Source organism: Nothobranchius furzeri, chromosome 16 (genome assembly GCF_043380555.1).
Source record: "Nothobranchius furzeri strain GRZ-AD chromosome 16, NfurGRZ-RIMD1, whole genome shotgun sequence".
NCBI lineage: Eukaryota > Metazoa > Chordata > Actinopteri > Cyprinodontiformes > Nothobranchiidae > Nothobranchius > Nothobranchius furzeri.
The window spans coordinates 31,681,140-31,698,916 of NC_091756.1; the positions used below are offsets into that span (position 1 = coordinate 31,681,140).

The 17,777-nt window shown below is 43.6% G+C and overlaps 1 protein-coding gene across 4 annotated transcripts; it reads right to left on the reverse strand.

The window, feature by feature from the left end:
- Positions 1-9: 9 nt before the first annotated feature.
- LOC107388085 (epidermal growth factor receptor kinase substrate 8-like protein 1) lies at positions 10-15,414 on the reverse strand. Of its 4 annotated transcripts, XR_008565529.2 has the most exons (20): positions 15,323-15,414; positions 14,561-14,612; positions 14,328-14,486; positions 12,255-12,404; positions 12,084-12,160; positions 10,987-11,099; positions 10,772-10,827; positions 10,558-10,687; positions 10,385-10,473; positions 10,231-10,305; positions 6,778-6,926; positions 5,173-5,317; positions 4,934-4,968; positions 4,743-4,845; positions 4,498-4,623; positions 4,271-4,421; positions 4,021-4,186; positions 3,803-3,935; positions 1,366-3,168; positions 10-202 (listed from the first exon to the last, which is right to left on the reverse strand). XR_008565529.2 is itself a non-coding variant. In XM_015963464.3 (19 exons), exons 2-19 carry the CDS (start codon positions 14,588-14,590, stop codon positions 116-118), a joined length of 1,974 nt encoding a protein of 657 aa, XP_015818950.1. In that variant the 5' UTR covers positions 14,591-14,612; positions 15,323-15,414; the 3' UTR covers positions 10-115. The 4 variants fall into 4 exon arrangements, 3 of the variants coding, with proteins under 3 accessions (XP_015818950.1, XP_015818951.1, XP_070401648.1); XM_015963464.3 differs by lacking the exon at positions 1,366-3,168; XM_015963465.3 differs by lacking the exon at positions 1,366-3,168 and having other exon boundaries at positions 14,561-14,607; positions 15,323-15,401.
- Positions 15,415-17,777: the final 2,363 nt, after the last annotated feature.

The following is a 17,777-nucleotide window of genomic DNA, read 5'->3' on the forward strand; positions in this document are numbered from 1 at the left end:
TTAAAAATCACAACATGTTACCCTTAAAATAAGCAGATTCATAGTTTTTCTTTAGTCTCTTCAGTGGCAGCTTGTTCCAGATGAAACACCACCTTCCTCTCAGGTGTGTAGCAGCTCACAAAGTGCTGCTCTCCAGCTTCAGGTCAACCTTCAGTTTCTGTTTCTCCATGACAGCTTCCAGCTCTGTGGCTCGCCTGGCATCCTGTAGGAAACGGGTTCAAATGATGAAAAATAGACTTCAATTAAATGCTAAACTCAAAGTTTTATAGATTTTCACAGATGGTGTAGTTTGCCTCTTTCTAAATTTGGTCTTTTATTGAAGCCGAGCAGATTAGCTTTTTTTAGTGTGTGCAAAAGTTCAGGAGTTTACACGAGTCTAGATCTCATGATTATGAGCTAAAAAGTTGTAAACAGACCTTTTATTGCTTACAGTGGACAGCTACTCAAGGTTTTTTTTAATGAAGCAAAGCTGCTGTTGCATTTGAGCCTCCACAAACCAGCATATTTTATGTTCACAACACAGAGGCCATAATTTATTTGAAAATTAAAAGTAAATAAATATACCAGTTTGGTTATGAATGAAACAGTTTTCATAATTCATACATGAAAGGATTAATCAAAGACCTGCATTTATTTAAAAAAACACTGGATTATTGATGCTCAATGTAAATTCAACAGTGCGCTAGTGAATGCTGTTCAGGTATCTGCAGACAAAACAATTAAACATCCTGTTCTTCACATGGTGACAGTTCAAATTCCTTTTATCTTACATTTTAGATTTAGTTTAGTTTCATGTTAAAGACTTGTTATAATTATTATACGGAGAGTTTTGAAAGTTTTTGTTCATGGTGAAAATTCAAACTCTGGTTTGGTGTTCCAGGTTTTTGTGGATCAATTGAACTTGGACGCATGGAGTCACATGACCAAAACCATAGGATTGGATTGGCTGGATGCCAGTCCAATATTATTCAGCCCCGTGTCAATCACTGCAGCTGCTTTTCTAGAGACTAATTTGAAGCTCTAAACAAGGAAAATTGGTGTCTTGTTAGAATTTTTAAATTAAATGGCCTGTGTTTGATATTGCGGCTTCTACAGTCCTGGAACCCCCCCAAGGTGCTTTACAACACAGTAAGTTATTCACCCATTCACATCCTGGTGGTGAGCTACATTGTAGCTTCAGCTGCCCTGGGACACACAGAAGCGAGTGCCGTACACAGGCGCCACCAGCCCCTCTGAACACCACCAGCAGGCAAGGGGCATTAAGTGTTTTTCAATTCAATTCAAAAATACTTTATTAATCCCAGAGGGAAATTGATGACTTATTATTATTCTGAGCTACTACAGCAAAGAGTTATTGTATATTACAATGGCTGTTGGCAGGAAGGATCTCCAGTAGCGGTCAGTGTTGCAGCGAAACTGAAGAAGCCTGACTGAAGCCACTCTTCCGTTGTCAGACAATCTTGCGAAGAGAATGCTCAGGGTTGTCCATAATTTTCTTGATTCTCTGGAGAATCCTTCTTTGCATTATCTCCTTCAGTGGTTCCACAGTCATCCCTAGTTGTCCAGGTGAACTCCAAGGTATTTGTATTCCTCAACCACCTCCACTTCTTCTCCCATGATGGAAACAGTGTTTGACTCCACCCTGTTTCTTCTGAAGTCTAAAATCATCTTTGTTTTGTTCACGTTCAAGGTCAGATGATTGTTTCCACACCATGCCACAAAGCGCTCCACCAACTCTCTGTACTCAGCTTCCTGTCCATCTCTGATACACCCGACAACTGCAGAGTCATCTGAGTATTTCTGTAGATGACAGGTCTCTGATTTGTACTGGAAGTCTGAGGTGTATAGGGTAATAAGGAATGGTGAGAGTACAGTCCCCTGTGGTGCTCCAATGTTACTGATCGCCTGGTTTGATGTGCAGTTCTTCAGCCTCACAAACTGTGGTCTGTTTGTCAGGTAGTCTTTAATCCAGGCGATAGTTGAGGCCCCCACCAGTGTCTTCTGGAGTTTCTGGCAAAGTACATCAGGCTGAATTGTGTTAAATGCACTGGAGAAATCAAAGAACATGACCCTCACAGTGCTGCCTGCTTTGACCAGATGACAGTGGGTTGGTTGAAGCAACTGGATGATGGTATCTTCAATTCCAACTCCATGGCGATAAGCAAACTGCAGCAGGTCCTGCTATGTCCTAGTTTGCTTATTCAGGTGGACCAACAGGAGTCTCTCCAGGACCTTCATGATGTGGGATGTCAGGGCAACCGGTCTGTAGTCATTGACTGATGGGCGAGTTTTCTTTGGAACTGGAACAAGGCAGGATGTCTTCCACAGGACTGGAACCTTCTCCTGGGCCAGGCTGAGGTTGAAGAGGTGCTGCAGAATCCCACAGAGCTGCTCTGCACAGGCCTTCAGTACTCTGGGGCTGACACCATCTGGACCTGCAGCCTTGTTCCTGTTCAGTCTCTCCAGCTGCCTCTTCACCTGACTTCTGGGGGGGGCATCTCCTGACTTGGTTGAAGACAGATTTATAGAACCAGAAGAGTCCATGACCATGTTAGAGCACAAAAGAGCTGGCGTGTGACAGGAAAATGTTGGATCAGAGGAGGATGGTGTGTGTGATTGGCTGGGGACAGGCGAGGATGATGCTGGGTTTGTTCTGGAACTGAACCTACTGAAGAATTTGTTCAGTTCATTGGCTGTGTCCAGGCTGCCATCTGTGCAATCCTTCCTCTGCTTGAAGCCTGTGATCTTCTTCATCCCTGACCAGACATCTGATATTGTCCCTCTGTAGTTTGTTCTCCAGCTTCTTCCTGTATGCCTACTTGCTGTCTCTGATCTTGATCTCCAGTTGCTTCTGTATACTCATAATTCCCTGTCTCCCTCCTTGAAGGCTCTTTTTCTCATTTAGCAGATTCTTCAGTTCACTGGTGATCCAGGGTTTGTTATTAGCGAAGCATCTCACTGTTCTGGTGGGTATGATGTTGTCCACACAGAAGTTTATATAGTCAGTGACACATCCAGTCATGGCATTGATGTCCTCTTCATATCCTTGGCAGCGAGTCATCCAATCTGTGGTCTCAAAACAACCCTGCAGGGCTTCTTCAGCGTCCTGTGACCATTTTCTCACAGTTCTTCTTGTCACAGGTTGCCTCTGAACAAGTGGTTTGTATTCTGAGCAGAGAAAAACAAGATTGTGATCTGATTGTCCCAGAGGAGGTCTTGTTTTGGACATGTATGCATTCTTTACATTTGCATAACACAAATCCAATGTCTTGTTTTCTCTGGTGGAGCAGCTGACAAACTGTTGAAATGTTGGAAGTGTAGCAGAGAGCGAGGCATGATTAAAATCACCAGATATAGCCACAAAGCATTGGGGTGCTGGGTTTGTAGCTTAGTGACAACAGAACTGATGGCATCACATGCATTTTCAGCAATGGCTGAAGGTGGAATATAAACGGTTGCCAAGACAACACTGGTGAACTCTGGTGAGTTGGTGAACTTGCCCAAGGACACAATGACAGCGACAGACTGAGCGGGGCTGGACCCTGCAACCTTGTGATTATGAAGCGAGTACTTAACTTAAAGCTTCACATCTCGACTGAATTTCTAACACTAAAAAACAAAAGCTTTAAATGATTTCACTCTGGGAACTGCTACCAACACTTCACAAAGAACTGAGTTGAAGAGCATAACAATTACATTAATTATACTTTGTCTTCGAGTTATAATCCATGTTTACAACGGTTCAAAATCTGGCAAGACCCATTTACTTCCATATATTTATTAAAAAAATATAATAAGTTACCTCCAGCAATGATTTCTGCACGGTGAGCTGACTGTACACCCTGGTGCCCTCTTCTGGAACCACCGCTCGGAGCTCCTCCTTATTGAGGGAGAAGAGTTGTGCACCAGTCAGGACACCCAAACACGTCACCGTCCTAATGTGGGAAGTCGAGGCAGAAAAAAAAAACAGTCAAGCAATTTACATAAAAATTGATGTAGTGAATAAACCAGGCAACTCACGGTTCGCTGAAGCCTTTCCCTTTTAGCCACCCAGCCACCTCCTCTGGAGGGGAGTGGAAATCCAGAGGGACGGAGGTCTCCGAGGCCCGCTGGATGATAAGGGGCTTGCTCATACTGGCCTTCCCATTGGTCAGCCTCTGGAGCAGCTCATCGTTCACCATCATGACTGAACACAGAAGATACAGAGGTTTCATTTAAGGCTGCTTCACTCCACTCACTTAAAAACCTGTGAACAAATCTAAAATCTCACCTTTATCGGTTTCATCTACAGCCGGTGCGAGCTGGGCGTATGGTGGTAAGCTGCGAGGGCGCTGTGGGGAGTGGGAGAGGGTGTTGTGCAGAGTAGGGGGGCTCGGTGGGACTACAGACAGCGTCTTAGGAAGGGGGGGTGCAGCTGGAACCTGCAAGAATGAGGAACACAGATAAAAGATAACCTCACTCTGGCATGCACACCTGCGGTGTGTTTTATTGGCTTACACTGGGAGGTTTGCTGGAGACAGGACTCTCTGCGTGAGCCACAGGCTCCAGGATGTTGAAGGGCACAAATCCAACCTGGTTGTAGCGATTCCGACACTTCCACCAGCGCTTGGATGACTCAATCACCTGTTGGATGGAGGAGTCGCTCTTACGCTTCTCATACAGGATTTGCAGAAATAATTTAAGATATTTTCTTTTTTAAACAGATGAGACTAGCTTCACAACAAACACACACCACTTCATACCTCCAGAGTCTCTCCGTGCTGCACTGACAGCTCACTGCTGTTCCTGGCTATGAAGTCGTAGCTGCAGCTGTAAAGTCTGTCAGTATCAGGAGTGGGCACACCTCTAAATACACACAAAGGAGATACGGTTTGTTATGAAATCAGGAAAGAAGAAGACCTACTGAGTGGTGATGCTGCTGAAGATAACCTACGATTCATGGTTGATATCTGGAAGTGGTTGATGAGTCTGTGGAAAAACACCAGAAAAGAGAAGATCTGCATGAAAATTTGCTGGTGACTGAGTAAAAGATTCAACCCATCAAATTTCACCAAAGATCTTAAAGTCCATAGTTGGCCAGCATTCCACCACCTTGTTCTTGCACTCTGTCACATCGTTCGTGTTCTGAAGCACAGGTGGAACAAGTTGTGATCTTATACAGGTATTCCATACCTCTTGTTTCACACGGAGGGCTTCATGCTTGTGCTGTGACTCGACAGGATCCTCCCAAACCTGTCCATCTGGCCTGGAGGCTTCCGGCTTCCAGTTGTTGAAGAACACAGGTGTGTATGGAGCCACGGGCCTCCTGAGCTGAGAGCTGAGAGAGATCAAAGTCACTTCCTGTGTCCTCATCAGACAGGAACTCTACACAGGATAGTGCAGCTAAAGTTCAGTGTTTGAACACTGATGTTCAGATTTTTCTCTTTTCAAGTTTTTAAACTGCAAATAAAATACTAGCGATAATTAACAAAAAGGTGGAGAAGGTAAAAGTTTTACATTGGTGCACCATTTCCAGGAACTAGAAGTGAGCCACATCACAGCTGAGCCTCAGGCGACAGGTTTTGGATATTTGGATACCTCGTCTCTGATTGGCTAATAGCAACGCAACTCTATTACTGACTCCATTTGCTCTGCCACGTTGATGTTTAAACTCATTCACTGCCAATGACAACTAAAGTCATCATTTGCATTTTTTTTACAGTTTTTTACTGTGTGTTCATCTCCATACGTCACATGATCAGGAAGCAGAACATCCATGTGTTAGACCGTTTTTGGCCGTTCCCTTAAAAAAAAGTGAGGCGCGAACCGGAAAAGCTTCTGTCGATCACAATTCGACAACAGCTTATGAAAGAATGGATAACGCTAGAAACACTCGGATTCTTCCTGATGTAAGAGGTGAATCTCCTTTTTGTTTTGGTAGTTTTGGCGTCAACATCATCCTGGCGCGCAACGTTCTGTGGCTCTTAAAAAAAGGAAAACCGGTGATAAGCACTGGCAGCGAAGGGCTTTAGCGATCAGGAAACAGCTGGCAGTGAATGAGTTATCTCCACCAGAAAAACACAAGCTTGAAGGAGTTCTGCTATGTGGTGGAGTTGCTATTGCTAACGGTTAGCTTCTACTAGCCGAGACGTTCTCTTGCTGTTTCCTGGATGCTAAACCAGCAACAGTCTTCCCTGCCGACAGTCAAGATGGGTGAGTCCATTAATGTTCAGTGACAGTGTGAGTAGATCTGTCAGGATTTAAGTCCTAGAGTTTCACTATTTTGCATCAGAAGATAATGCAGGAGATAGGTGTGGAGACGATTTTCATGTTCAGCCTACATCCATTAAATGTTTTCAGTGTTTCACACCTTTAACATGTATTATTTTCCCTTAAAATATTATAGTAGAGAAAATAAATCACATAAGAGTTTATGTCTTAAATAGAAACAGTCAGCTCTATCCATCTTCTTCCGCTTATCCGGAGTCGAATCGTGGGGGCAGCAGCCTAAGTCGAGAGGCCCAGACTTCCCTCTCCCCAGCCTCCTCCGGGGGAATACCGACGCATTCCCTGGCTAGGTGAGAAACAGCCCCTCCAACGTGTCCTGGGTCTTCCTTTTGGCCTCCTTCAGGTTGGATGTGCCCGGAAAAACCTCACCAGGGGTTATTTATAATATTTTCTTCAGATAAAACAAAAGCTACCTTAAAAAACAAGAAATCAAGAAAAGGAAAGCCGAAGTGGTCTCTTTGTCCTGCGGAGTACGACCGTTTGTGTTGTGTTGTGTTTGCTGATACTGACAGAGGGAGCGTCCAGTTGGAGCCCAGGAACGTCCACAGTTCCCGCTCCTCCTCGTTCAGGGTGTCTTGTAACAGTGAGACAGCAGAGTTGGTCATTGCAGGGCTGGACACCGAGGCCGCGAGAGCTGGTCCGCTTGTGGTTTTCACCATCTGTGAGATGCAGAGATCACACACACACACAGAACATCAGAGCCATTAAAGATACTAAACATTATGACCCATTAATCTGTCAGAGCAAAGGCAGGGATAAAATGATAGATGATCTGATCACAAAAGCAGCAAACTGAGATGCATAAAGAGGCCCTGGGAGGTGCAGCTGCATGGTTTCACTCAGTTGTGTCAACAAACACAAATCAAACAAACTGGTTTGATTATTTTCCTCAGGTTTGATTTGCGTCAAACACCTCAAATCCTCACATGATGCTTTTAAATCAACTTTTACAGAAGTTAAGAGTTTCTGCAGAATTAAAGTAAAATCAGATTATTACTGTAAAGTTTATTAATAAAAAGCAAAAGCAACCCTTATTTTAGTTTCTTTTTATTTTATAATTCAAAGCAGCAAAGGGCAGCTGAGTGGAGCTCGGATCTAAACCAAATGTTGTAAAAAGTCCCAACAGAAAGTTCATTCCTGCATCTCATCAGAGCAGATCAGACAGGTCCTGGAGACTTTAGCCTCCATCTTGGACGAGCTCTGTGTCAACATTGAAGGCACGCATGGTTTCCAGTAACACAGCTGAATGCCACTGGGACCTGTTCATTATTTTGACATGACACATGTTTACACTTTAGTTTACCTGCATGTCTAATTGTTTCTAAGAGATAGATCAAATCCTCTGACCAACATTAATAGAGGAAGTCTAAGTCACGCCCATCTACTTCCATGGGTCTCTAGAAGAATGAAAAATGAATATAAGTTAATGGGGCTAAAAATGTTTTTTTCTAATCCTGTTGTGTGTCATGGATTTCACATATGATGTCCTTGAATTTTAAAGACATTTTGATGCCAAGAAAATGCTTCTTTTTCAATGGGGGAAAATTTACATTTTAGGTTTTGTGCGAAAACACGTCCAGGACTACAAATGTGCATCACCAAATTGGCGTCATCGAAGCAGACACAAGGAAAAGCAGAAGAACAATGGATGAAAGTTCAGCAAACTTCAAATCCTTCCTTCAGGAGGAAAGAAACACCATAAATCTGACCATGGTGGTAAGTAGCAGCTATGCTAGCGGAGAGGAGATTCTGTGGTGATGTACGATTTGTAGTCATGCTACCGTATTTTCCGGACTATAAGCCGCTACTTTTTTCCCCACGCTTTGAACCATGCAGCTTTACTGAAGATTTTCCTTCACCTGCCAGGGGCGCTTTAGCAGAAAGTGAAACAGGTGGAAGTCAAAAGTGGAAATCGAAGGAAGTGCTCATTTTAATTTAGCACATGCAAGCAGCCGGCACGACGAAGATTTTTTTTCAAATCCATACCCCCTCATCATGGTAACTACACGTATGAGTTCATATGTTGCCACATTTAAGTTGAAGGCCATCGATCTGGCAGTAAAGGAGGGAAACAGTGCTGCTACACGTAAGCTTGGCATGAATGAATCCATGGTTCGGCACTGGAGACGACAGGGGGAAGAACTCATTCAAGCCAGCTTCACCCGGGATGATGACAGCAACACGGACAGCGACACTGACATCGCCACAAAAAAGGTATGTGACGAAGCTCTTCAACTCCGACACTGAAGAAGATGACTTCAGTGGTTTCAGAGCGCAGGAGGATGAAGAATAAACTAATCAATAACTTTTCTGTTTTGTTTGATACTGATCAGTTCAGTTACGTTCAGTTAAACTACGTTTTCAACTCAGTAGATATCTGTGGCTTTTAGCCCGGTGCGGCTTATATAAGTACAGTTCCATTTTTTTTTAAACTTAGTAGGTGCGGCTTATATTGAGGTGTGCTCCATAGTCAGGAAATTACGGCAATTAAGAACTTTTACAAGCCAAGTATGTAACTGGCGTGCATGGACGTAGTTTTGACTTAGAAGTGGGGGTGAGGGTGGGGGGTGCACAACCAGCAAGAGGATGGGGGGGGGGGGGGGGACGGGGGGGGGATACAAGTGGTTGTTTTCTGCTTGGTCCTAGTGCTCAACCTGTGTCTATTTAAATCAGCGTAATTGCTTTTCTTGAATGGTAAAAAGTGCAGGGAACAAAAATGACTTTGGAAAAAGTGTGTGTGGGGGGGGGGGGGGACATGTCCCACCCCAAACTACATCTATGCCGGCATGGTCGAAACGCACATCATTACTTTTCATTTAAATGGACGTATAATGTGTGTGTGATCCAGGGCGTAAGGCAAAGCAGATTAGAAAATAGCTCCTTAGCCTCGATGACTTGTGACCAAAGTCTGCTGGATGTGCAGCGCACCAGGCTTAAGACCAAAGGTCACAGATCATTTGCTGCTGTGGCCCCCAGGCTCTGGAACTCTCCCCCCCTGAGCCTGAGATCTGTGGACTCAGTGGTCTCCTTTAAGAAGCTGCTGAAAACTCACCTGATCAGGCTGGCTTTGGTGTGACCTTCATAAAGTTATGTGCTACGTCTACCAGTCCCTTTATGGTGGCGCCCCACCATAATTTAATAAAAAGGCATACCCCATCACGCACTCTACGTTCGGCGGACCTGGAGCTACGGACTGTCCCACAGACTAGGTACAGGTCTAGAGGTGACGGGCTTCTCTCTGGAATGAGCTTCCACTTGATATTAAATGGCCACCGTCGCTGCAGGTTTTTAGGAGTTGTTTGAAGACTTATTTTTATCGTTTGGCTTTTGTGACCTGGTTGTATATTTTTATGGTCCTAGTTTACATTTTGTTTGGTGCTTTTATGGCTGTATGTTGTTTTTACCTCCTTTTTATTGCCATCTGTGTTTTTAACTGTATTTTATGTTCAGCACCTTGGGCTCATGTAAAGGCAGTGGAAGGCGCTGTACAAATAAAGACTGATCATCTCCTTATTCCTTACAAGATTGTTTTCATTCTCTCTTAATTGCATTCATTTTATCATTCTTCTGGGGACCCATGATCCAACCGGAGAGGCAGGAGGCTTAGGCTTCCTACATTGATTTGCTGGTTGATCCCCATTGAAAATGGTAAACAATATGGCATCAAGGACTATGAAACAAACAGTTGATGCATCTTTTGGAACATTTTTTCAGTCCTTTTAGAGCCCCCGTCAAATAATTTTGTCTTTCTGATGTAGTTGTGTGCTTTTTTCCAACTCTTAACTGGGACATGTGGTCCTTTTTAAGAGCCTGTTGCCTGGGCTTCAGCCAGTCCATGATCACAAGACTTGTGGATTTATTTTAAGACATCCATCCTGTTCTCTGCATAGCACTACCATGAAAAATGGTTTGTCATCTTAACAATAGATGCAGCAGGTGAGGAAGTTTTTAATGCCCACTTACAATATCCAGAGCTTTGAACACATGGTGGACGAGCTCCTCTGATGAAGGACTGGTGATGGCTGATTTCAGACGAGCCTAAAAAAAACAATAATAATAGTTAAATGAACCACTAAGTTGGCCACCAGGTGAAATGTGATTTGAGTAGATTACACACCAGAAGACAGAAGCAGTATTTGAATTTCTGGAAAATATCGACAAACTCCTCCTCTGGTGGGGGTCGAGCTTTCTCAGCAAGTAAATCATCTGATTCAGCACAACAAACACTGCAGTCATCACACATGACGACAGCAGTAACATGACACCTTCATAGTTCACAACTCCTCTTACCTTCAGCACTTTGCTTTTTACTTTTCTTCTTCTTCTTCTTCCTCTGGTTTAGGGTCATTGTAGCATTTGCCGTCTCCTGCAGCTTGGCCATGAAGCCCTCAATGTCATCAAAGCAGTGGTTGAGGATCGCCTGAAGCAAAGTAAAGATGTTTTGGAAATAAATCCCAGACATGATTCTTGACCTAAAAGACCCAAATGCAAAGAGAAGACGTACCACTTCTCTCTCTGCTCGCAGGAAGGAGATATCAGGCCCGCCGTTCAGTCCATTAGCTGTTTTAAAAGGAGGCAGAGATTTCACTTCAGCCATTTTCATTCTGCTCTCTCCTTGATTTGGATTTTCTGTCCCCCCCCCCCACACACACACACACACCCCTCTGTGCTCCATTGAGCTTAGAATCTATTGGCTTGAATGAATTTCTTGTTTCTCACCTCTGGGTCCAGGATATGGTGGAGGGTTGACTGGAGGAGGGTTCGGAGCATGCAGGAAAGGATGATTTGGTATCTCGTAGAATTCGTACATCTCCTCTTCGCTCTGAGGCCGTCTGAGAGAGGAGAGTGTTTTACACACTGGTCACAGCTCTTGGGCTGAGGGAGACTAGTGAAAACAACCCTCTTGTTGATGGTGGCGTTGCTGATCACTCAGCCCTGCCACCAGAAACGCCCTTCAGCAAGGACTCCAGGAATCAAACACACATTAAATGGATCCATTTTTAAATATGCACAGCTTGAGTAGATCTTTGATTTGTTTGGTCGTTCTAGTTCTACACTCCCAGGTTCACACAATGGTTCCTCTGAAACACAAACCCAGCCCTCATTTCTCTCACACAGTGGAATTAAACACGGGATTGTTCCAATTGAACTGAATCGGCTCATCGTCTTTAAACAACAGCATCTAGATTGATCCTTTTTAAAGCCCATCAGCTGATAGGCTGATACTCATCAAACACCCTCAGGAGAGTTTAAAACGATTCCTGATTAAGCCCCAATACCAGCCAGTCTTACCAGAGGAATCTTTCATTCACGTATCCTTCCAAAAACAACAAAAGTATTTTAAAACTGGAAATCCAGAGGATCTGTGCACCGCTGCTGTCATCAATCTTCTGCTCTCGCAGATTTCTGTCACAATGGCCTTGCTCGCACTGTCACACCTTCTTAAGTTATGCAGAAACTGGTAAAACGAGTCCTTGTCCCTCTCTCTCAGCTGTTTACACTCTCCTCCCTGTGTTCCTGCCTGGTCTCAACAGGTGGCTTGGTGACACAAGGCTGCTTTGACTGAGTAGAGAATCGAAACATGGTGACGACAGAAAAAGGAGGAAACAAACCTGTTTTCTAGGAAAAATTACCTAATTATCAAGGATTACCTTGAGCTGTGGTTTCCTCTGGTGTTTTGGGACTTTTTCCCCCCATCAAAAATGAGTAGAAACCATGAAAAATAGTGCCGATCGGTGATTTTAATCCTTTTTCTAAAAAGCCACGTGTATTCTCTAGGATTTTCTGCAAAGTCATGACCCTGACATTTAGAGTACCTGTTGCTGGTCGTCTTCTTGCTTCTGGTGGAGCAACTGGAAACAGCACGTGAAATGTCATCACAGACTTTCTCTGCCTGTGGAAAAAACAACACACAAAAAAAAAACATCTACTGTAAAACTGGAACAAGCTGACTCACTGTGTGAAACCGGACGCGCTCGGATGCTCACCTTTACCGTCTCACAGCTAAAGAAGTGAATGTCGGGCTTCTTCTGGTCTGAACTCTGACAGACCAGAAGAAGCAGCGATGGGAAGTGTTTTTCTGTGGAGATGGCTTGGCAGCGATAGATGGCTTCAAAGGTATATTTCTCCAGCTCATCCTGTGCAAAAGCTGAAGGTCATTATGGGTGTAGCACAACACAAAGAAAATCTAAAAACAGGTTTGAGCATTTTGAGCGCCGAATCATCTGCAAAGTCCACACTGGAGATGGTTACTCTGCATCAATGTGTCTCCAGTGGAGTCTGCATCGTATTCTTATGACAGGTAGAACTTCTACATTCAGTAGGCCTTCTGCTGGGCCTTTTTGTATCAAACTGAGACAAAATGACAACATTTTTTCTGTTTATTTTATCAGTTTCGTCACTAGAAATGATGTCTGCAGTGGGATCAGTGCATGGGCGGTGCCAGGCGGCAGCCTTGGGTTGCTAAAGCAACGGCCAGATTCGGAACGCTTTAGCAACCCCAACTCTTGAACATCCCTCGCCCACTCTTCAGTTCACGTCAACGTAACAGCAACCCCTCACCCTTCTTTCCGCCGCTCGTTTGAGGAGATTGCATAATGTAATAGCGGCGTTTTTCCCGCAAGCCCATTCCCGACCGGGAGCAATTCTGAGCAAAACGGGAGTGAAAGCGTTCCACACAGCTGATCTCGTAATGTCACAAAATCACTGAACATCACGCTTGATTTCAGACGTCCACACACGATAACAAGGAGAAAGACAGCTGGATGTACCAAAAAGGTCTGGTTTCTTTTCTATTTTGTTCACATCGGCTACAGGGTTTTAAAAAAAGAAATGACGTACGTTTACCTGCATGTGACTTATTTTGAAAGTTTCTGAATGTTTTACTTTGCTGTTGTGTTTTACTTCCTGTCTGGCGTGATCTAAACTGTGGAGTTTGACGTGTTTTGGAAGCACAATGCATAAAAAATAGACTCCGAACGTAATGACAGAATCCAAATCATGACACTTTGCTGCCACTGGAAAGGAAGTCATCCACTAGAATGGTGGCCAACTGCTGCGTAGTAGGATAAGCTTTGCAACGCTTTCAAGTGTAGTGGATAGAAGGGCCGACGCTCACTAGGCAACTGCTGGAAAATAAAATCCTGACACTGCCCCTGGATCAGTGTTTATCACCACAACAATTCACAGAGCTGGGACTAAGTCACGAGCAAGTCTTTTCACTCTAGTCTCAACTCAAGTCAAGTCCTAAGACTCGCAAATGTCAATTCCAAGCTCTAAACATTCCATTTCAAGCCCTGGTCAAATCATTTGACCAAGTTTGTTCTTTAGTTCCATCCATTGGTGATAAAATCTGAGTCAAGTCGTTTTTCTATTTTTCCCAAACCTCACAGATGATCCTCAAACCAGGTTTTCCAGCTTTCTTTATTACTTTTGCCGCTACAAATAGTGGCAGTGTTGTTTCAACAGCCAACATTTCTCACCTGCCAGGATTAAAGCAGAATTACAGCGGGGTGACATTTCATAATTCTTTTATTAGCAATTAATTAAGCCGAGTCCTTCTACTTTAGTTACTTTGGTAACATTTCCTACAGCAGAGGTGATTATTGTAACTTCTGGTTTCTGTTCCAGTCTGCTCATCTACATGCTTCCAATACCAAATACAGCTCGGATCAGAACCTGCACTGGTTTTGCATTCTGATCGTTTTGATCTGTTACAGCAGCCTTAGCTCTTCAGAAGACCGATAAAAGAAAGCACGGAGGGTTTCAGGCAGAAAAAGACAAAACATGATTCTTCCACCACAAAAAAAGGAGATACATTTGAATCTATGAACGGAGCCAAATAGTAAGTGGCCTGCATTTGATATAGCACCCTCTAGAGTCCTGCAACCCTCCAAGGCACTTTACAACACAACTAGTCATTCACCCATTCACACACACATTCACACCCTGGTGGGGATGAGCTACGATGTAGCCACAGCTGCCCTGGGGTGCACCGACAGAGCCAAACATTCCCTCTTAATTACTGTTGAGCTGCAAATAAACTATATGCCCATTCCCACCTGACTTTTGATATCTCTGAGAAGAATGGAGTCCCTGCCAACATCCAGGAACATCTTCTGACTCCACAGCTTCTTGTTCTCAGCCAGGAAAGAGAGACGGGTCTGGGCCTCCTCTACGCTCTGGACATCGTTTTTCTGGAGTGAAAATGTCAGTAGATGCTGCAAAACAGAGAAATAAGTAAATATTAGAAACTCAAAACATTTCACCAAACAGTATCTAGATAGGGACTCACGTCAACAAGGTGCCTTGTGATTCCTGTCATTTTTCCACCTCTGTCAGCTGCTCTGTTGTGAAGAAAGAGATCTAAACTGGTTGAACTGAAAGCAGGATCAGAACCCGATCCATCTAGTGATCTGGTACCGATGTGGTTTTATGCCTGCGGCAGACCTAATCTTTTCCAGCTTTTCAAATGAACCATATCTCTCCATGCTGTTTGCATCTGAGCAACACAAGTTCATCCTGTAGGGAGTAAGCTGTCCAACCAGTCGGGCTACAGCGCAATCTCATCGCTCAGTCAGCTCCTTGGTGGGGACCATTACAGGACTCACTGGTATTACAGAGAGCTAACATTCAGTATCACTTATACTTCCTTCATACTGGTTTTAGCTGGACTATAATGTTAGTTTATTAAGTCAAAAATAGAGTAGAGACTAGATTTAAACTCCAATAAGAATTAATGTATGCAGGAAGAATAACTCTGGTTTGATTGAAAATGGCTGCTAAGGTTTAAAAACTAATTTGTCTTTTTATTTATCCAAAAATAATAAATAATTTTGTTGATTAAATAGAATAAAGAAGAAATTATAAAGTTAATTTGGTGCGTTTTGGTTTTCCGACTATTCTTATTAATAATTCTATGAAACTGTTAAGTTGGAAGCCGGAATGTGGTTTTAGATGGTGGAAATAAAACTTTGGTTTAGTTTAATGTTAACTTTAGAGTCAAATAGTCTAAAATGCTGGAACATCTATGGTGAGCAGTGTTGGATCAACTCACCTCCGATATATTTGCTCCCGCTGCTTCACCTGTGATCTGATTCTAAAAGTTGTGCTGAATCTCCGTGTGACTACAGGTCTATCCGTCCTTCTCCACTTCTGAGGTATGACAAAGCAAAGGTGTGTCACCTCACCTCACACAGTCCCGCCCAAACACAACCCTACCCCACAGATAAAAATTTTTGCTATTAATCACTCGTGTCAGTCGGATGGGAGTCGGAGAAGTCAGAATTATTTCATTTTAAATGTAAAAAAAATATATCTTTGCAAGAATTGAAGTTCATTTATGCTGGCTCAGTTTTCATAGTTAGTCAAATGTGATCACATGTAGTTTAAATGGGATTTAGAAATGAACTTGAACTGATCTCAATAACTGGAAGACTTTTTCTAATAATCTGAATTTCAGTTATTACCATTTACTGATCCCAATAACACAGACAGAGTCGAATGGGTCAAAGTCTTTGAGGTACAGTGGCCGGGTACAGTATGTTCCCGGCCATGGAGGAACTTTGGCTGAGCCATTTCAGGATTTCAGTTGCTTTGGAATTTAATGTTGCGACAGGTTTTTCCGTTTCAGGCATTCAGGCATTTTGCTGTAGATCTGCCATCTCAGAAATTTGGAATATTGTGAAAAAGTTAACCCTCCCGCTGTCTTTATGGGTGATCCTGTGAGGAAAGTTGACCATTGAGCAGGATTGATGGTTGATCCCTTGAGGTCCACGTGGCAAGGGTAAGGTGGTGCTCACTCCTCACCCCTGCCACATGGACCCAAGGGATAAACCATCAACCCTGCTCAATGGTCAACTTTCCTCGCGGGGTCACTCCCATTAGGACAGTGGGAGGGTTAAACTTACATTTCACTCACAAAGAGGGGAAACCAGAAAAAGCTCTAAAAGGCTAAAGAAGCTGCTTGTTCACAGAGCGCTGCATCCATGGATATTCATTGAAAGTTGGCTGGAAAAGGTACACCAGCAGCAGAACCTTGAGGATTGTGAAACTAAATCCATTTGGGAATCTGAGGAAGCTTCACCAGGAGCCGAGACTGGAGTCAAGAGACAAAGAGCGATCCTACACATGGGCTACAAATGTCATATTCCTGGTGTCAGTCCATTCCTGAACCAGAGACATCAGAAGCATCTCATCTGGGCTGGGGAGAAAAACAGCTGGGTTGTTGCTCAGTGGTCCAGAGTCCTTTTGTTAGAAGTCTGCAAGTAATTTGGAAATCAAAATCCCCTAGTCTGAACAAATAGGATTGGCTGAGAATCCATAATGTTGGAAGTCCAGGGGAAGTGTCATGATTTGGGTTCCATGTCTTCTGTTGGTGTCGGCCCACTGGGCTTTCTGAAGTCTAGGGGCAATACAGACATCTATCCAATAAAACCATCCTACATGAAGCATTGGTGGTTCTAGGGGCAGGGCCACAGGGGCACTAGGCCCTGCTGAAATCTGATTGGTCTCCTTAAGTGCCCCTGTCCTGTTACTCATCTGTCCTAGCATGATGATCAGATTATAGATTAGTAATAGATTTGTGCTATTTCAAGTCCAAACACTAGTGTCGCTGATGAGTTGAATATGAGCTTACAGTGTAAAATATTGGGTGTTTCTCAATGCCAAGGAACCTTGCCTTGATGTCTTGGCCCCGCCCCGGTTGCCTAGGAGATACGTCATCGGGAGCCGCCAAGACATATTGTTCATATTCTACCGAGGCGTGGGTTCTCCGTTTGTTAGCCGTTTAACTAGCTGAGCAAAGATACATGGGAGGTGTCTTGTAGTCTAGCCTTGGTCAAAAATTACCCACAATACACCACGGTATTTTCAAAAGGACGGTGGATCAGAAGCTGGCAGCTACTTCGGGGGCAAATTTCAAGTTTAAAAGTAAGTCAACTAATTTAAAATGTTTTTTTAGATCCATATCCATAGTTGATTAGTTGCTTAGTAGTTGCAGCTTCGGTGGCTAGCAGGTAGTAACTCACTTATATTTTTTATTCAATAAACATACCGGTATACACAATTTAAAAAGTAAAAGCCTCATTATAAATTTATATTAAAACTAATACGTATAAAATATAACATTATTTCCCGTGTCACGTGATGTTACGTGACCGCCGTGGAAGCCGCGGTCACGTGATGCAAGTCTGTTGCATTTAACTGTTTTCTTTGACCAAGGAAGGACCGTGTCCTCGTAAGCAAGGCACATGGCCTCGCAAGACATCGCCTCACAAGGCCAGGTGCCTTGACATTGAGAAACACCTATTGTGTAAGGATGTTGACTACTATGTGGCCCCTTGATGGTCCCATTCTCAGACAAATCCAGTATTTATCACTGACCTGAAGCTGGTTTTAGGGCCATGGTGTTACTGGGATGACTTGGTCAATAAACTTGTCTGACATGAACCTCCCAAAGATAATTTCTGGGTTACTCTCAAGATATCAGACCCAACAATGAAGTTGACCTG

Excerpts from the sequence above, each read along its gene's own strand:
- LOC107388085 (XM_015963464.3), bottom strand. The coding sequence starts at position 14,590 with ATGACAGGAATCACAAGGCACCTTGTTGAC. Across the intron at positions 4,187-4,270 it reads TGTAGATGAAACCGATAAAG|TCATGATGGTGAACGATGAG; the intron begins GTGAGATTTTAG and ends TTCTGTGTTCAG. Across the intron at positions 3,936-4,020 it reads GGGAAAGGCTTCAGCGAACC|GACGGTGACGTGTTTGGGTG; the intron begins GTGAGTTGCCTG and ends TTCCCACATTAG.